Source organism: Pan paniscus, chromosome 6 (assembly GCF_029289425.2).
Source record: "Pan paniscus chromosome 6, NHGRI_mPanPan1-v2.0_pri, whole genome shotgun sequence".
Lineage (NCBI taxonomy): Eukaryota > Metazoa > Chordata > Mammalia > Primates > Hominidae > Pan > Pan paniscus.
In genome coordinates, this window is record NC_073255.2 from 153937048 (window position 1) to 153955413 (window position 18366).

The window sequence follows — 18366 nt, forward strand, 5'->3', positions numbered from 1 at the left end:
GTTTTCACTCTTGTTGCCCAGGCTGGAGTGCAATGGCACAATCTCGGCTCACTGCAACCTCTGCCTCCCGGGTTCGAGCAATTCTCCTGCCTCTGCCTCCCAAGTAGCTGGGATTACAGGCATGTGCCACCATGCCTGGCTAATTTTTTGAGTTTGTTAGAGACAGGGTTTCACCATGTTGGCCAGGCTGGTCTGGCCAACTTCTGACCTCAGGTGACCCACCTGCCTCGGCCTCCCAAATTGCTGGGATTGTAGACGTCAACCACTGCACCCGGCCCTTAGCCCACTTTTTGAAGGGATTTTTTTTTTTTCTTGCTGATTTATTTGAATTCCTTGTAGATTCGGGATATTAGTCCTTTGTCAGATGTGTAGATTATGAAGATTTTCTGCCACTCTGTGGGGTGTCTGTTAATTCTGCTGATTATTTCTTTTGCTGTGCAGAAGCTTTTTAGTTTAATTAAGTCCCATCTATTTATCTTTGTTTTTGTTGCACTTGCTTTTGGGTTCTTGTTCATGAAGTCTTTGCCTAAGTCAATGTCTAGAAGGGTTTTTCCAATGTTATCTTCTAGAACTTTTATGGTATCAGGTCTTAGATTTAAGTCTTTGATTCATCTTGAGGTGATTTTTGTATAAGGTGAGCGATGAGGAACAAGTTTCATTCTTACTCATGTGACTTGCCAATTATCCCAGCACCATTTGTCGAATAGGGTGTCTTTTCCACACTTTATATTTTTGTTGTGCTTTGTCCAAGATCAGTCGACTGTAAGTATTTGGCTTTATTTCTGGGTTCTTCATTTTGTTTCATAGGTCTGTATGCCTGTTTTTATACTAGTACCATGCTGTTTTGGTGACTGTGGCCTTATAGTATAGTTTGAAGTCAGGTAATGTGATATCTCCAGATTTGTTCTTTTTGCTTAGTTTTGCTTTGGCTATGCAGGCTCTTTTTAGGTTCCATATGAATTTTTTGGTTGTTTTTTTCTAGTTCTGTGAATAATGATGGTGGTATTTTGATGGGAATTGCATTGAATTTGTAGATTGCTTTCGGCAGTATGGTCATTTTCTCAATGTTGATTCTACCCATCCATGAGCATGGGATGTGTTTCCATTTGTTTGTGTTATCTGTGATTTCTTTCAGCAGTGTTTTGTAGTTTTCCTTGTAGAGGTTTTTCACCTCCTTGGTTAAGTGTATTCCCAAGTATTTTTTTATTTTTTTATTTTTACAGCTACTGTAAAAGTGGTTGAGTTCTTCATTTGCTTCTCAGCTTGGTCGCTGTTGGTGTATAGCAGGGCTACTAATTTGCGTACATTAATTTTGTATCCTAAAACTTTGCTGAATTCATTTACCATTCCTGGGAGCTTTTTGGATGAGTCTTTAGGGTTTTCTAGGTATATGATCATGTCATCAGCAAACACTGACAGTTTGACTTCCTCTTTACCGATTTGAATGCCCTTTATTTCTTTCTCTTGTCTGATTGCTGTGGCTAGGATTTCCAGTACTATGTTGAATAGAAGTGGTGAAAGTGGGCATCCTTGTCCTGTTCTCAGGGTAAATGCTTTCAACTTTTCCTCGTTCAGTATAATGTTGGCTGTGGGTTTGTCAGAGATGGCTTTTATTACCTTAAGTATGTCCCTTCTATGCCAATTCTTTTGAAGAGATGAATAAAATTGATAGACCATTGGTGAGATTAAGCAAGAGAAGAAGAGAGAAGATCCAAATAAGCTCAATTAGAAACGAAATAGGAGATATTACAACTGATACCACAGAAATAAAAAAGATAATTCAAGGCTACTTTGAACCCCTTTACACACATAAACTAGAAAACCTAGAGGAGATGGATAAATTCCTGGAAATATACAACCATCCTAAATTAAGCCAGGAAGAAATTGAAAGTCTGAACAGATTGAAATGGTAATTAAAAAGTTACCAACAAAAAAAAGTCCAGGACCAGATAGACTCACAGCTGAATTCTATCAGACATTCAAAGAAGAATTGGTACCAATCCTATTGACCCTATTCCAAAAAATAAAGAAGGAATCCTCCCTAAAGTATTCTGTGAAGCCAGTATCACCCTAATGCCCAAACCAGGAAACAACATAACAAAAAAATAAAACTACAGATCAATATCTCTGATGAACATAGATACAAAAATTCTCAGTAAAATATTAGCTAACTGAATCCAACAGCATGTCCAAAAAGATAATTCACCATGAACAAGTGGGTTTCATACCAGGGATGCAGGGATGGTTTAACATATGCAAGTGAATAAATGTGATACACCACATAAACAGAATTAAGAATGAAAATCACATGATCATTTCAATAGATGCAGAAAAAACATTTGACAAAATCCAGCACCCCTTTATGATTAAAAACCTACCTTAATATTCCTAAATAGAGGCAACTTCAGACTGGGAAAATGCTTGGTAAATTCTTACTAAATATATGCCCCAAACATGGCAATCTTTTAGCATATATGTTTTGTGGGAGGGAGAAGGGAAGGCATTACAAGTCTCCCTCTGATGATTATCATTTACATTTACAATAGTATTTTAACATTTTCATTCAAAACATCTTGGAAATATTTTTAAGTAAGCAAATAGAAAAAAAGAACTTTTCTGGATACAGTTTCATACTGAAACCAGTAATTCACTCTGATGCTGAAAGGTAGGCTTTTGTCTTTTGTTTGTACATTCCTCCTCTCAGGGGAGGGTCACTGAAGACTGTTACCTACTTAGATGATGCCAGGCACTGATCTAAAGCACTTTGCATGCTAACTCATATACTCTTCCCCACAGTACAACAAGGTCATTGCTAATGGTTGTTTCCTTTTTACTTACAGGTAAGCTCAATAGGTAGAATAGGCCAGTTAGTAACCTGCCTTCAGTCACACAGCTAGCAATGGAGGAGCAGGGTTGGAATCCAGGCCATCTTGTTCAGGCAGCCTGCACTCTGTCACTCATTTCACTGCCTCTGTGGTCAGCTGTTTTTCTAGCCTGCTGTACAAATGGTAGGTCTGGACTTTATTCTAGCAGTAGCGTGGTGTAGATTCACAGGCTATAAATTAATTACCTCCGTGTGGGTTGTTTCCTTTCATTCTGGTGAGCTAGGCCTAATGGTTGTTTTCCTTTTTAACTCAAAGATGGGGAAGCCCCAACAGCAATAAAGGGATTTCCCTAGAGCCTGGTTGCCTTTGCAGATCTGGGCTGGTGAGGTTTTCTGTGCCCCTGCTGAACCGGATGATCATTGCTGGGCTATCTTATGGTACATTTGTCTTGCAGCATTCTCAGGAAGCAGAGGATGCTTCCGACTGATAGGAAACTTTGAGCAAAGGAAAACCTCTCCTGTAGGAACATTTTGAAAGGTCTCTCTCAAAATGCTGGTCTGTAGTGAGAGCTAAATAACTACAGTGTGTACAGCTTTAGGCTCCTGCTTTAGAGCTTGTTGACATGCCTAGCCTTTAGGGACTCAGCTTTGCCAGGCCTCAAAATGAACCCAGGGTAAGGTTTCTATTCAGCCGCTATCCTTTTCTGCTGAGTGCATTTCAGGGAGAGGCAGCATTGAGGTAAAGGATCAGGTGCTCTGCAAAATAGCTGTGTGCATGGAAATGCTTAGCAGTTTGCTTCCTGGCCCCAGGGAGATAATTACCTAACTGCTCTCACCTAAGCAATGTCCTAGGAGCCTGCCATGGACATTTAAAGTACACGGCTGACCCTGGGGAAATTGATTATTTGGGGGCCTCAGGATTTCTATGCTGGAAACTAAAATTATCAAATTAAATTTGATTTCTTTGGAAAATAGAGCTAAAAACAAAGAAAAACCCTGATATTTCCTCTGTAAAGAAAAAGTCAATTAACTGAACAGATATACAATGTACTTAAAAATAAACAGGTGTATATTTTATTAGATATCCCTAATACTTCTTAGTTCACAAGGTGAAAGCTAGCAATGACTTTGTTATACCATCTAGCTCACTCTTCCCTTTTAGTTCCTGTGCCTATACCCATCCATCCAGCTTTTTCCCTTGCTTAATTTCAAGATACCTCTCTGCCTGCTTGGCACAAGCCTTCCCATCCCAGTCCAGTTCCATCCACAAGAACTGCACCTGTCATCACAGTCCAGACCTGCCAAGTTAGTCTTATCTGCTAGCAAAGACATGCCCAGCCTCTGCAGGGAGTGTTTATTACAGTGGAGAAAAATCTCTGGATTTTGCTTTGCTTTTGAGAGTGGTAAGGTGGATATGTGCAGAAAATGCTCCCCTTAATTATCTCAAAATGTTGATAGAATGCATACAATTCTGTATGTTGCATTGACATTTATACATAGATTCCTATATCCCTATTAAAATGTGTGTGTATGTATTTCATTGGATATAGGGATCAATACACATTTTAATAGGATACAGGATATGTATATTTGTGTATATGTATATAGATATACATATATGTACATATATATGTATGTGTGTGTGTGTATATATATATATATATATATAAATAACAGAGGTATTTTTAAGAGACATCCAGAGCATAATTTTTAAAAGTCTGAATCAAGAACAGGAAATGGAGAAAATCAGAATGGTAAATAAAATAATTAATTCATGGATTAAATGTAAAAGAAGTGTGTTTTTGGGAAAGTGGTAGCAGATGACGATTGAATAGGAATGAGTTATAACAAAAGATCTATTTATTGAGTTACCACTCCATGCCAGGTGTACTATATTAAGCACTTTGCATATATTATTTCATTTAGTTCTGATTGAAATTCTGAGTGGTGGGTATGACCAGTGTCTTTATATTGCTAAGTAAAAACAGACACAAAGTTTAAATAATTTGGCCAAGGTTATAGAGCAGTTAAATCATGAGATTTGAACCCAGATCTCTCTGACCTTGCCTTCCATCACCTCTTATTCAAAAGTAAAGGAGCGGAGTTGAAGATTGCTATGTCTCCTTTCATTCCTTTTTCATCCATCTCAAGAAGTTGAACAGCACTCATGTAGCACTTTAATTGATAGGCATATGGATCACCCAAAATAATGGTGATTCTGGAACGAAGAGTGGAAAAAGACACAGGGAAACTTGATTAGAAGGGCTCTTGGGGGATTGGGGTGGGAAGCAGCTCATAAATGTCAAGCTGTGTCATCTCTGAAGCACCTTGTCTCTTGACTCTAGAATAAAGAATGCGAGAGATGCTGTGAGGGCCAGATGGCTGGGGAGCCTGCAGACAATGAGAGGAAATAGGCTCATTTAACCTTGTCAGATTACAGCTTCTTATGTTCACCACGAAAGTAAATGATCTTCTGCAGCGGACCCCGTGTCAGGCAAAGAAAGTAGATTGATACCTCTCGTGGACTGATTGTGGATTTCAGCATTTGGGTAGAATAGATTAATGATAAGATATGGCAGAAGTGAAGAAGGTGAATGAGCTAATGGCGGATAAAGGGACAAAACTGCCATTTTGGCTTTTTCAGCTTGCATTTCAGCACAAATTGAGAGACTTGAAAGTCATGTAGTTGCAGTGCTGAGGCAGGAATGCTCAGAAGCAATCCACTTTAAATCAGTAAAGACCTAAGGACTAGGCATTCAGAAAACTTGTGACTTACCTACGAAACTTTGCTAGGTAAGGATGGAGTGAAGACTAGAATTTAAATTTCCACCACTCTGCCCTAGCATCATTCTGCCTCTCATAAGGTTTGCCTGGGAAGGTGGATAGCAGCAGGGTGTAGCGGTTGATATTTTCATTTTAACAGACACACAGAAGTGGGTCAGGTAGATAAGAAGGAGAGAGTGGGGAGAGGGAAAGAGAAAAGAAAAAGGAAAAGAAAGAGGGAAGAGGAAGACTGCGACCTTCTTTGGAGGAAACATTTTTTCTTTTTCTAATAGGCCATGGGTTAGGCCAGATTTGTCCAGCCTAGAACATAGACCAATGCTTAGCACATTTATCATTATATTTCATTTGTGTGATCATTTATTGTCTTCTTCCTCTTTAGAATAGAAGCATCACAAAGGCAGGAACCATATCTGTGTTTTTGTGTGCTACTGTATATGAAATGCCAGGGTAAATACTTAGAAAATATTTGTCAAATGCACATAAGATCCAAGGAATGAATGAATGAACTGACTGCATCAGAATTATCTGGGAGCTTGTTTAAAATGATAGATTCTGAGCACCACCCAGACCAACTGAATAGAATCTCTAGAGGAGGGACCTAGAGGACAGCTGGCAGGGCTTGGGATGAATGACACAGGCTGGCTTTTCCCAATTCTCAGTGGTCTCCAGGGCTTTGTTCAGGAGAGTTACCCTCCCTTTTAGGCCATAGTAGTTAATGCTGTGGTGGAAAATCTCATCCTGTGAACTTAGAGACACTGAGGTGGGGATGGACCATTGGCTGTTGACCTTGAAGAGGGCCTTACTTCCCTGTGTTTTCTTAAAGTCTTGGCAACAGGTGGCCACAAAGGCGGGTGGAAGGGCAGAATGCCAGTTTACATAGCCCCTGCAACTGTTGAGGGGAACAGGTGGCTGAGGAGGGATTGGCTGAGATCTAGGAAGCAGGAGGCCAAGACCCACTCAGTTGCTATTCCATATTCCTAAACAAAATATACAGAAACCAAGAATGTAAAAAAAAAAAAAAGTTTGATCTGTCATGAGGAATTAGGAAGGACTTTGAAAGAGTCAATATGGTAAAAAGAATATACTTTAGGATCAAAAAAGAAACTAAAAATGTTACAAGTATTACTGTAACACATGCCAACTGCCTGGGTTTATCTTCTTAAGCCCAGATAATCCCTTTTGCCAAACAAAAAAACTGTTTACCACCAGATATATTTTTGAAGACTTGGAGCAGGTGTTGATTTGGCAATCTTTCTATCTAGGAGTAGACTGCCATAAAGTTTCGTATTCCTTCTTCAGTCTCTACCATCACTGTATCTATCCTCCTGTGACTTCATTGTCTACTTTAATTCTTAAGAAGCACTTAGCCAGTTTCAAGCTTTGACATCTTTCTATTTCCCATGGGTTTAATGGTGTTGGTGTGGAATTACTAAGCTTTTGCTGTGTGGAAATCTGGAGGCATTTTTGAGTGTGATAATAGGGCATAGGGAAATTCCTGACACATGAAGTGTTTTATGTATAGAATATGCAATTCAAAAGAAGAGGAGGACTTATTGGATAGGAAGAACCTAGGCATCTTGAACAAAGAGTCTACTTTTAGGTCTGCAAGATTGATGGAAAGGCCTTGTTTATTGTTCCTTTGTCTGATTTTTGTTCCCTGCAGGTAAACATGAGACAAGTTTGAAGCTTAGGCCAGCTGGAAACCTGGGTCTCTGCCCCCAGCTCCCAGCCCCAGTGCTCCTTGGTTATCCTTTCTGCTTCTGTCAAATAATAATGAAGGAGCTCACTGGGCATTGGTAACTGGGTCCTTGCCAAATGGATCTTTGTTTTAAATATGATCTGGGCCCTGAGTATAGCTTCTGGCCCTTCTGCCTTGTAAGATATAGGTCCAAACCACTTCTTCAGCCCTCTCATTCCCAATTCCATCCCCACATCCCTTATTCCCAGAAGATAAACCTAACCTGCACCTCCACTGAGATCAGTGTCACCCAGTTTTTATCCAGTTATTGCCTTCTAACCTGGGAAACAGCTCATATCACACTCTACTTTCCAAAATAGAATGTCTCCCCCTATTCATTCTTCTTTCTCTTTCTTCCTATCTTAGAGCAAGAAGTGAGAAGTGGTAGGTTCCTTTTTTTTTTTTTTTTTTTTTGAGACGGAGTCTAACTCTGTCACCCAGGCTGGAGTACAGTCCCGCGATCTCAGCTCATTGCAACTTCCGTCTCCCAGGTTCAAGCAATTCTCCTGCCTCAGCCACCCAAGTAGCTGGGATGACAGGCACCCATCACCACGCCTGGCTAATTTTTATATTTTTGTAGAGATGGGGTTTCACTATGTTGGCCAGGCTGGTCTCGAACTGCTGACCTCAGGTGATCTGCCCGCCTTGGCCTCCCAAAGTGTTGCGATTACAGGCATGAGCCACCGCGCCCAGTCGGTAGGCTACTTTTTAAAGGCAGAATGGACTTGGCATCATGTCTCTGGGTAATTTGTACTCTTTCCCACCATCAGTTTCTCTCTTTCCACTGGATTTTTTTCCCCTAACACAAACATGTGTGAACCTCTCTTTTTCATAAAAAACAAAATGAACACAAAACCTTTTATTGATCCCACTGTTGATTTAGACAATCTCCCGTTACATCAACCAGGCCAGCCCTTATCATCCACCCAGTCAACCTTCCAAATATCCTTCCATTCAGTCTTCTAGTCATCCCTCCCTTTCTCTCTCCATCTCTTCATCCAACATCAACTGAATGCTTACAGTGATCTTATTTTACACATTAGAAAACTAAGCCCCAAGGAATCAAGAAAAGCAACCAAGGTCACATAGCCCAGCTATCTAGTTTAAGGGGGTTTTGCCTTTAAACTAAATGGTGAGGTTCCTGTTGACTTCCTAAATCCCAAACCAGCTTGATACTTTTTAGTTCTCATCTTACTTGACCCTCTCAGGGGCAGAGCATCAACAGGAAAAAAGCACAGGAGAGGTTAAGTTTTTAAGACTATGAAATGCATATTTATATTTTAATTTTTTGGTTATTTGTCAGACCAAAAACTGTTTTGTTCCACTGTGACAGGCCCACTGAGCTACTAGCATGTCCAAGAAGTGCTTTTAAAATCTAAATTTGTTTATGAGAGCTTTGCTGTTTACATTGTAGATATGCACCAGGGAAAAGAATTCAAAGTGACACCAAATATGTGCGCATTAAATAACACCATCTGCCCATTTGGATCTGTGCAGCTCTTTTAAAATACTGTGAGGTGCTCGCCCAAAGCCTGACATGTTTCAGGATAAGGGAAAGATTTTTATGTTAAGACCCTACATGAAGACACTGTTTGAAGTTTCAGAAGGCTTTGAGTTCTTCCCTTCTTTCTTTCCTAGTTGTTCATTCAATATTTATTAGAAGGACGGTGTCCTTTTTTATTCTAGTGCCCCCTGTACACAGCAGAGGTCCATCTTTATACTTATGTTCTCTGTACACAGCAGGGGCTGTACTATTGCAGTGATATGACAGACCTGAGAAGGCCCTCCTTTTCCTCCCCAAGCAGCTGCATGAATAACCCAGTCTTTACTGAGGTCTATTATTACTGCATTAGAAATACTGGGTGGAAGGTCTATCACCTATTACAAAGCAAATGTCCAGTTAATATGAATCATTTTTTACCTTAGGATGAATAATCTGGTCCCATTTGATAGACTACTACTTCTGAATTGGTTTTTATAACTAGGAAAGCACAGAGGGACAGTGTCAGAGGGCACTTGGAAGTAAAGATTTGAAAAAAGGAATGATAGGCTACATCTGTCTGTTTACATGAAGCAAGGGAACTATAAAGTCTTGATATAGGGCCTTGGTAAGATAGTGACAGAGAGTAGGGGCTTTAGGCTAAGTGACTATTTAATTAGCTCTGTGACTTTGGTCAGGTCATTGTAACTTGATAGGTAGTTCTCATTCTGCATCTGTAAGTGGACTCTACATAGTCCTTTAAGGTCCTTTTTAGCGCTGACACTTTATGGTTCTGCTGGAAGAACTGAGAAATCTGAAGAAACCCAGGGTTTGTGTGTGTGTGATGGGTACAGGCATGCCAGGAGCCTGTGAGAGGTATTATGGATCTGTGACATAGACTTGTAGTGGCAGGGGCTAAGTCTGTAATCCTGGAGCACCGCTTGTGATTGGTGTGGAACATGTAGTGCTGTGTGATGGAATCAATGAACTAAGGACTGGCAGGTGCTCCAGCAGCACAATATAGAAAGCAGAAAAATGACTTGGGGCACAGAATTTTCTGGGTCCTTTGGAGTCTTCTCTTCTAATAAAGGCAAAGCCATGAATCTGTTGAGGGCCTTGTTGAGTGGTCAGGATTGTACAGTGAGCAGTACCCTTCGTCATGATGATTTACAGTACTTTCTACCAACTGTCTAGTAACAGGCAAAATGCTGTAGTAACCTGAATTATAGACTGGCATAAAGCGGGGTGCCTCATGGCAGCATGTGAGGTGTGCTGCCCATGGGAGGGATGTGCATCATTAACATAGTAAATGGCAGCTTTGCTATTACTTTTGAAAACCAACTGCAGCAGGCACCGACTTAGGTGTTTTACATGGGGTTAGTATGAAAATTCAGGACCCTTGAGATAAATAACAAATATGATTTCCACTTACAGTTGAAGAAACCGACGTTCAGATAATAACTCACCTGGGGTTATAGACTCCCTTCTAGATCCATGGTGTGTAAATTTATCATTCCTGAGCTTTCTTCTTCTATGCAAAATCCCACTCCTAGTCATTCCAAATGTTACAGATTAGTCTTGTCCTTTCTTAACTTGATAGTATATTCCCCCCTCTCTGCCCAGAGAAAATACTTGGATGTTTTAACATGTGATAATTCACGATAGGTTGAGCACTTTAAAAATTTGAAAATCTGAAATCTTAAGTGCTCCAAAATCTGAAACTTTTTGAGTGCTGACCTCACACTCAAAGGAAGTGCTCATAGGAGCATTTTGGTTTTTGGATTTTTGGATTAGTGATGCTCAGCCAGTGTGATACACATATTCCAAAATCTGAAAATATTCAAAATCCAAAACATTTCTGGTTCCAAGCATTTCATTTAAGGGATACTCAACCTATAGTCAAAAAGAGTAACTCCCTGGGATTAAATCAAGGTGTCCTATTATAGGATTGGAAACATTTCATTTGATTGATACTTCCTTCTGGTCATTCATAAATGCTCCTTATATCTTTTTAGAAATCTTTAATAGAACAAAACAGGGAAAACATCAGTTTTAAAATTATATCCCAAAGTCCATTCCAGGGTAGATAATCTTGTTTTTATGGAATAAGTAAGGGTAAAGGTAATTCTATGTTAATTGCACATTTTATGTTATAAAAATGTAGCTATCCTATGAGACTCTGGGATATGATTGATTCTTAAATTTCTTCTGTGGAATGATTTGTGACTGCCTAAGGAAACCCCCAATCAGGGAGGAGAGAAAAAGATGGGGGAGAGAACCGCTTGGAGCAGTGGTAAGAAGTGTTCACTGTAGAGAGGCAGAGATCCCAGGTAAGAAGGGTTGGGGGAGGTCACTTGCTTTTCCAGTGCTTAGGAGGTCCTGACTTCAGTCTAATCATGTAAGCATCATTGTTCTTTCATTACTGAAAGTTACTTCTTTTCCCTTTTGTAATTCACAGTACATAACAATTAGTAGGCTTGTGAACTAGGAAACATTAATGGTGTACAACAGATGCTTGTGTTTATAGAGCACTTCTCTGCAAGTGGAATAATGTTGAACCTCAGTGGCTGGGTGCTATCCATGTGGGAAACGGGATACAGCTCATTCTTTTGTTCTGTAAAACCAGTATTTCCTTAAGGAGGTCTTACCAAGCACCCCCACTCCTTCCTGCCCCGCCCCTACCCCGATTTTGCTCTTAAGCATTTTACAGAGGTATGGTTTTTATCAGAATATAAAGTGCAAAGAACTGGAATATTTCATAAGCCGTATTTCAAAAACTGACTTATTTATATACATTTCTGGAATTGTCTTTCAGCTATGGTGATTTTATTTGAATATTATATATAAATTTGGAGAAAAATTATATTGAGCAGTTCTTAACAGTGTTCTTTTATCCATGATTGATGTTATAGTTTTTTGAAACCAGTATTAAGCAGAGAAAACCACACTGAGAATTTTAAATGTTATTATTAAATTTACTAAAATCTAATTTCTAGATAAACAGTTTTTGAAATAAAATGTACTTAAGGTGGAATTAGTAAATGTAACATGTTTTATGGGCATGTGTACAGAAGTCGTAAATGATAACAGTGACCATAAACACGCTTATTTTTCTGTTCTAGATATTTGAATGGTGGTATTTTCGCAAATATGGAACTTCATTCATTGAACAAGTCTCAGTAAGCCACTTGCGCCCCCTTCTGGGAGGGGTTGACAACAACTCTTCCAACAATTCTAATTCCAGTAATGGGGACTCAGATTCCAATAGGCAAAGTGTCTCAGGTATGGAATTTCCTTCAGTTTGCAATATTATTTGCTTACTGTTACTAAATTATTATTGTTACTCATACTAAGAGAGTAAGAATGTTGTTATTTAAACATTAGGCTTCAGAGAAAAATGCAGATCATTTTCCCATGGAGTTGACAACCTGTATCAGAGAGGGAGGGTATAAACATCCTAGGGAAAGGAAATGCTTATCTTATTAATTTTACCCTCCTTTTTTTTTTCCTTTTTATGTGAGAGTCTTGCTCTGTCACCCAGGCTGGAGTGCAGTGGCATGATCTTGGCTCACTGCAGTCTTCACCTCTTACGCTCGGGTGATCCTCCTACCTCTCAGCCTAGCAAGTAGCTGAGACCACAGGTGTGCACCACCATGCCTGGCTAATTTTTGTATCTTTTGTAGAGATGGGCTTTCGCTATGTTGTCTAGACTGGTCTCAAACTCCTGGGCTCAAGTAATCTGCCCGCCTTGGCCTCCCAAAGTGCTGGGACTACGGGTGTGAGCCACTGTGCCGAGCTAATGTTATTTTTTCCCATTTGACTTAACCAATGGTCATTTAGGTCAGTGTTCCCAACCTGATGCTATAGCTTCCTTGTCCATAGTTTCTCAGACCTCAGTGAATAGATTCATTTTCTTCTATGATAATTGCAGAATCTTGTGTCTAACTAGATCTGATTACATCACTTCTCTGCTTAAAAGGTATCACTGGTTCCCATTCCACTGAAGATAAGGCCCAGGTTCCAGATTCCTTAGCACAGCATGAGCTGCTTGGCAACTTTGGCTTCTGTCACAATCCAGTCCCTTTCCCATATGTCCTGTTTTCTAGTCACATGAAGCCAGTTTTTATTTCTTGAACGTGCCATGTTTCTCATGACGCTCTGCCTACAAGTCTCCCTTTTCCCTTATTCATCCATCCAAATCACTATCCAAATCAAATGTCACCTCCTGGGAAGCCTTCTCTGATAGTCTGTACACTATCTCTCTACTTCTGTTAATCTTTAATATTTTTACCTTTAGCAACACATCAAATTACATTGTAATTTTTAAGGTATGGCTTTATTGTAGTATCTCTAGCATCTTGCAGTCTCTACTATTTCTTTGAAACAAAGCTGCTGTTACAGCACTAAGAATAGCATCAACATTTATATAAAGAATAAGGCTTAATCAAGGCATCCACTAAGAGAGACAGCAAAATAACAGGGACAATGGGAAGGGTATGAACTCTTCATTGCATTGAGAAATGATATCAAGAGATTTAGATCAAGTAGAGAGAGAAGGGAAACTTCAATGAAAATATAAATGTATTCACTATAAAAAATGATCTCTAATGAGGATGGTTTCTGTTTTCAATTTGTTAATTTTCTACAATGTTCTTTGTCATTCAAAGGCTATAGTGACTCAAGTCAGACAAGAGCACAATTAATCTGTGGGATATTCACAGCACCTGCAAAGTGGTAGCAGTTATCCACCACTGCTCATGCCTGGTGACTGAATGATCAAGATTCCTCATTAGAATAATAAACAGCATTTATTATACTAGCTGGATAAAGTAATGTTTTGCTTTGGTGAGGTCTCTTTTCCTTTCAGAGAGTGGATGAGTTTACAAAGTCTCAGACAATTTTGTTACCTGGCTGAGCAATGCCATCTTTTATATGTGTACCCTTTAGGATAAAATAAATTGTGCCAAGAGGTGTCCAGTACTACTCATAGCTGGCTGGCAGAGTCTATTAAAAGAGTATTGACTTAAAATCTGGAACAAAATTTATGTATACACTGATCCTTGATTATTATAACCTGGTTAGACAGTTATAAAATGTGGATGGGTTATTCTAGAGAGGAAGAAAAAAACCTAATGTGGCTTTTTAAATTTCTTCTTTATCCTTCATGTTTTAGAACTGGTGGCTCTCTCCTTAAAGGAGCAAACTACTTTTCCCAGCTTAGGTCAGGATCTCCTCCTTTGTTTTCCTTAGATTTGTATGTTTTCCTCATGCAACCAGAGCACTTACCACTTTGTCTCCTTCAATAGACAGAGTTTTCCATGGGGATAAGAACTTTGCCTTTAAAAAAATCATATTCTTAAAAACCTATACAAGACCAGGTTCATAAGAAGTACTTAGAAAATGTTTACTGAGGTGACAAAGAGACTGAGCTAGGAAATTCTTCCCACCTGTTTTATAAGAGGAGAAAGTACAGGCCTTGCATGCACTCATGCATTGATTCATTGAGTTTCAAAGAAATAGGATGCTACAAGAAGCTAGAAATAAAGCCGTGCCTTAAAAATTATAATGCAATTTTGTAAGTGTTGCTAAAGGTAAAAATATTAAAGATTAATGGAAGTAGAGAGATAGTGTACAGACTATCAGAGAAGGCTTCCCAGGAGGTGACATTTGATTTGGATAGTGATTTGGATGGATGAATAAGGGAAAAGGGAGACTTGTAGGCAGGGCATCATGAGAAACATGGCATGCTCGAGAAATAAAAATTGGCTTCATGTGACTAGAAAACAGGACATAAGGGAAAGGGACTGGATTGTGGCAGAAGCCAAAGTTGCCAAGCAGCTCATGCTGTGCTAAGGAATCTGGAACCTGGGCCTTATCTTCAGTGGAATGGGAACCAATGATACTTTTTAAACAGAGGAGTGATGTGATCAGATCTAGTTAGACACAAGGTTCTGCAATTATCATGGAAGAAATGAATTCATTCACTGAGGATAACCTGTGGAAATTCTCACTTTTGTTTGTATTTTTTACTTGGCTAAGACTGAGCTTTTGGATATTATTACTAGTTCAATGATAATATTATCTACTAGTATTCATTTAATATTAATATCTACTAGTATTTACTGAGTGCCTACTATGCATTCTATATTTCCATTCATTTCTTATATAATAGATAACAGCATTTATTTTCTGGTATCATAACAGTGTTCAAATAGTTATCCTTAGAAAAATGGAAATTAACTTGTCTTAAGTATATTTAGGTCTCCATCTGCCCACTTCTTGACATTTGGGCTTCTGATATTTGGCTGACTCAGCTAAACAAACATGTATGCTAGTTTGGAAGTGCCAGATACCACTGGAATAATACCATTGCTGTTTCTGTTTTTTTGTGGTGATTTTGATTTTTGAATAAGAAAAATACTAAAAAGGTACATTAGGTACATTGTCTGAATTTATCTCTACTTTTAATCACTTTCTATTTCATAGTCTCATTTCAAATGCTAAGTATCAAGAAGGTCCAAAGCTGAGGGTTATCAGTGTATTTTCTTAAACTTGTTTACAAATTCCCATTGCCTTCATAATAATAAAATGACTATTGCCTTAATAACAGAAGGGTGAATCTATTGATTTTCTTGGAGCATCATAAGATGGCCCTTTGCTGAATTGTACATGAAATATAACATGGCTCACAAAGTCTCATGGATGTTGGCAAAGGCAGTGTAATGGTATTTTATTGATTATTTGAGAAAATCATTGAAAAAAGTAAGAATAAATGGGAAATATCAGTTATAAACATTGTTCTATATGAAAATTCAGTGTAGCTCTTTCCTTAAGGAATAATTTGTTTTGAATAAAAGCTGAAAAACATGGCCTACCTAAGAACAACTTGGGATGGGGGTGGTGGAGTGAGGAGTGAGAAAGGTTGTTATGGTTACAGGCAGATTGTGCATATATTTTTAAACTTCTGGATTTGTACAAAGTGGCCTGAATGCAGACTTGCTCACAATTTGCAGTGATCTTTATCTGCGGGCCAGTGGAGAAATGTAGTTAATTATACAGTTTCTTACTTCAGTCAAACTTCAGATTGTTTGGCTGAAGTTAGCATTTGTGTCCATTCCACTGGTTTTGCTTTATTTGGGAGCTAAACTGCTGTTTTCCTCTCAGGTATGCAGTTTCTGATAAACCCTGCTTATATATTCTGCCACATCACCATGTTTCTCACTACCATTTCTTAATTCAGCTTAGTTTATGAGCTGATGATAAATAGGCATTTAAAAGGGCCCAGTAACATTCTGAATTTGAGTTTATAGGAACATCTGTTTGATAATTTGCCTTGTTCTCAAATAAGATGCCATAAAGACAAAAGTTTGCAGTGTTTACCTTCTTCAGGATAATGGGAAAAGTGGAGAGTGCTCTGTCACATGAAAAATATCCCTGCCAAAGTCAAGTTTAAATTCTCTGAGATACTTTAATAGCCTCTTGCGTAGAATTGGATCTTTAAACAAACTGGATAGTCACTTGGCTTCCTGTCACGAATCATCTCCTTTTAATCTTCATAAGTATATATGTATATTCCAAATTCTAAATAATTTTAATAATTCTATATAAATGTATATATTCTAAATTCTGAATTAAATTTTATTACATGGCCAGAAGCAATTTAAGTGCTGATTAAATTCAGATAATAAAGAAAAACAATGGTGATGTAGAAATTTAGGTAGAGTAAAAAAAATATATTCAAGACTTTCATCGGTCCCAAATTTTCATAGCACTAGAACAAATAATTTTATCGATAAGAAGCCATTTGGTTCCAATAATAATAACTAACACTCTTAGTGTCTGCTATCAGCTTTATATGGTATTGTCTCTTGTAATCCTCACAATAGCCCCAGGAAGCAGATATTATTATTATCTCTCTTTTATAGTTAAGGGAGCTGAGGTATAGCAAGGTGAAGTAATCTGTCCAGGGTCACATGGCGGATAACCTGGGTAGTCTTACTTCACAATCCAAGTTCTTAAGCACTTTAAAAAATTGAATTGACCTTGTCCAGAACCTCTATGAGGTGTATAAACCAAGATTAACATAATTATTAAGCAATTAAAATAATAATTTTAGTAAAATTCTGTACTGCAGTGGATGACATTATTTCTGAAGTGACATTAACCTAACTTACTGTAGGAACAGTTCAGTGGCAGGATTGCCAGTGGTTGACAGCTCGGGCTCTGGGCTCAGACAGATGTGGTCCTAATCTTCTGTGTGTGACCTTGGGCAAGTTGTTTAACTTTGCTATGTCTTAGTATCTTAATCTGCAAACATGGGAATAGCAGTAATGTCTACTGCATAAAGTCATTTCAGCATTAAATGAGGTCATGTGGAAATGTCAGATCAGAGGACAGCCATTTGGCAGTGTGCCCAGATGAGCTGATTTCTCTACAAATACGACTGTGGAGAATGGCAGTCACTTGGAGGTATGGCTTTGTGGTCAGCCGGGCTTACTCACTAGCTGAGTGACTCTTTATATCCAGGCCATTCAGTGCTTTCATTTCAAATATATCCCTCAGCAAAACTGCAAAATGCTACATGTCAAGGACCTTTCGGGCTGCTCTCTAATAGTCTCAATGAGGGTAAACTCACCAAAATCTAATGGATGTGTTGAAAGTGATTATCTTAGCTAGTGTTTTTCACATCTTTTTAAAATCCTTTGACACTAAAATTTGTGCTCTAGTACAAATTAGGTCTCCAGTTAAATGATGATAATACCTAAAATAGTTTTAGTAGCTAGTGAACACTTACTTAGTAAAGTTATTTCATAATTTCCACATTATTTGGTAGGGTTGGTTGACTTAGGTGAAAAATGACCAATGAGAAGTGCATGACAGATGCTGTTACAGATTTAACCATCTCGACAGTATTCTTGAAGAAAGTGGTACATTATCTTGAATAGCAGGCCAAAATAATGGTCTTAAAATTCACATTTACTTATATCTTTTGTTATTTCATAAAGAATTTGAGATAGTAACATATTTGTTGAATTGAAAGCTACCTACATATTTTTGTGCCTTTACTTCTAATCATTGTTTCAAAATAACATTTTGAAGTTATGAAACAGTTAAAGCTTAATTATTTAAGAATATGGATATTTTTACTAATAATGATTGCTTTAAATTGATCTGAATAATGTAGAGAATTGGGTATTCATTTCTGAGATATCAAAGCTAATAAACATATGCACAATCACTTGTCAGAAATTGACTGGCTTGGGGTTAATTTTATAATACAAGCCAATGAAACTTTAGCTAGCACCCTTTTCTGTTGTACTTTGAAACTAAAGTGTTTAAAAGTGTTAAAAAGTTTCTAATGTTTTTCCAGGGGAGTTTTAAAAAATTGTTTCTTTAGTGAAAAATCTAACTGATGGATTCACAATATTTCCAAAATATGATGTTGCAGGGTTTAACAGGTTTGTTGCATATAATGGATAAGAGTCGGGCAGTCTGGACACCAGGCCTTAATCTTAATTAGACCTTAGGGAAATTAGCTTT

General features: G+C 38.3%; 1 protein-coding gene and 1 long non-coding RNA gene across 11 annotated transcripts in view; one reads left to right on the forward strand and one right to left on the reverse strand.

Moving 5' to 3' along the window:
* The window catches only part of ST7 (suppression of tumorigenicity 7), a 274540-nt gene that overhangs the window by 153937 nt on the left and 102237 nt on the right, over window positions 1–18366 (forward strand). For all 10 annotated transcript variants that reach the window (XR_008626030.2, XM_034964867.3, XM_034964869.3 and 7 more), the window contains one exon: window positions 11949–12108. Coding sequence is in view for 9 of the 10 variants with exons in the window: in XM_034964867.3 (XP_034820758.2) it covers window positions 11949–12108 (160 nt within the window). In the remaining variant the exon portion in view is untranslated. The remainder of the gene's footprint in view (window positions 1–11948; window positions 12109–18366) is intronic.
* On the reverse strand, window positions 4667–10375 carry LOC130541671 (uncharacterized). Its single transcript, XR_008955745.2, has 2 exons — window positions 10293–10375; window positions 4667–5042 (listed from the first exon to the last, which is right to left on the reverse strand). It is a non-coding gene; the product is annotated as an uncharacterized LOC130541671 (long non-coding RNA).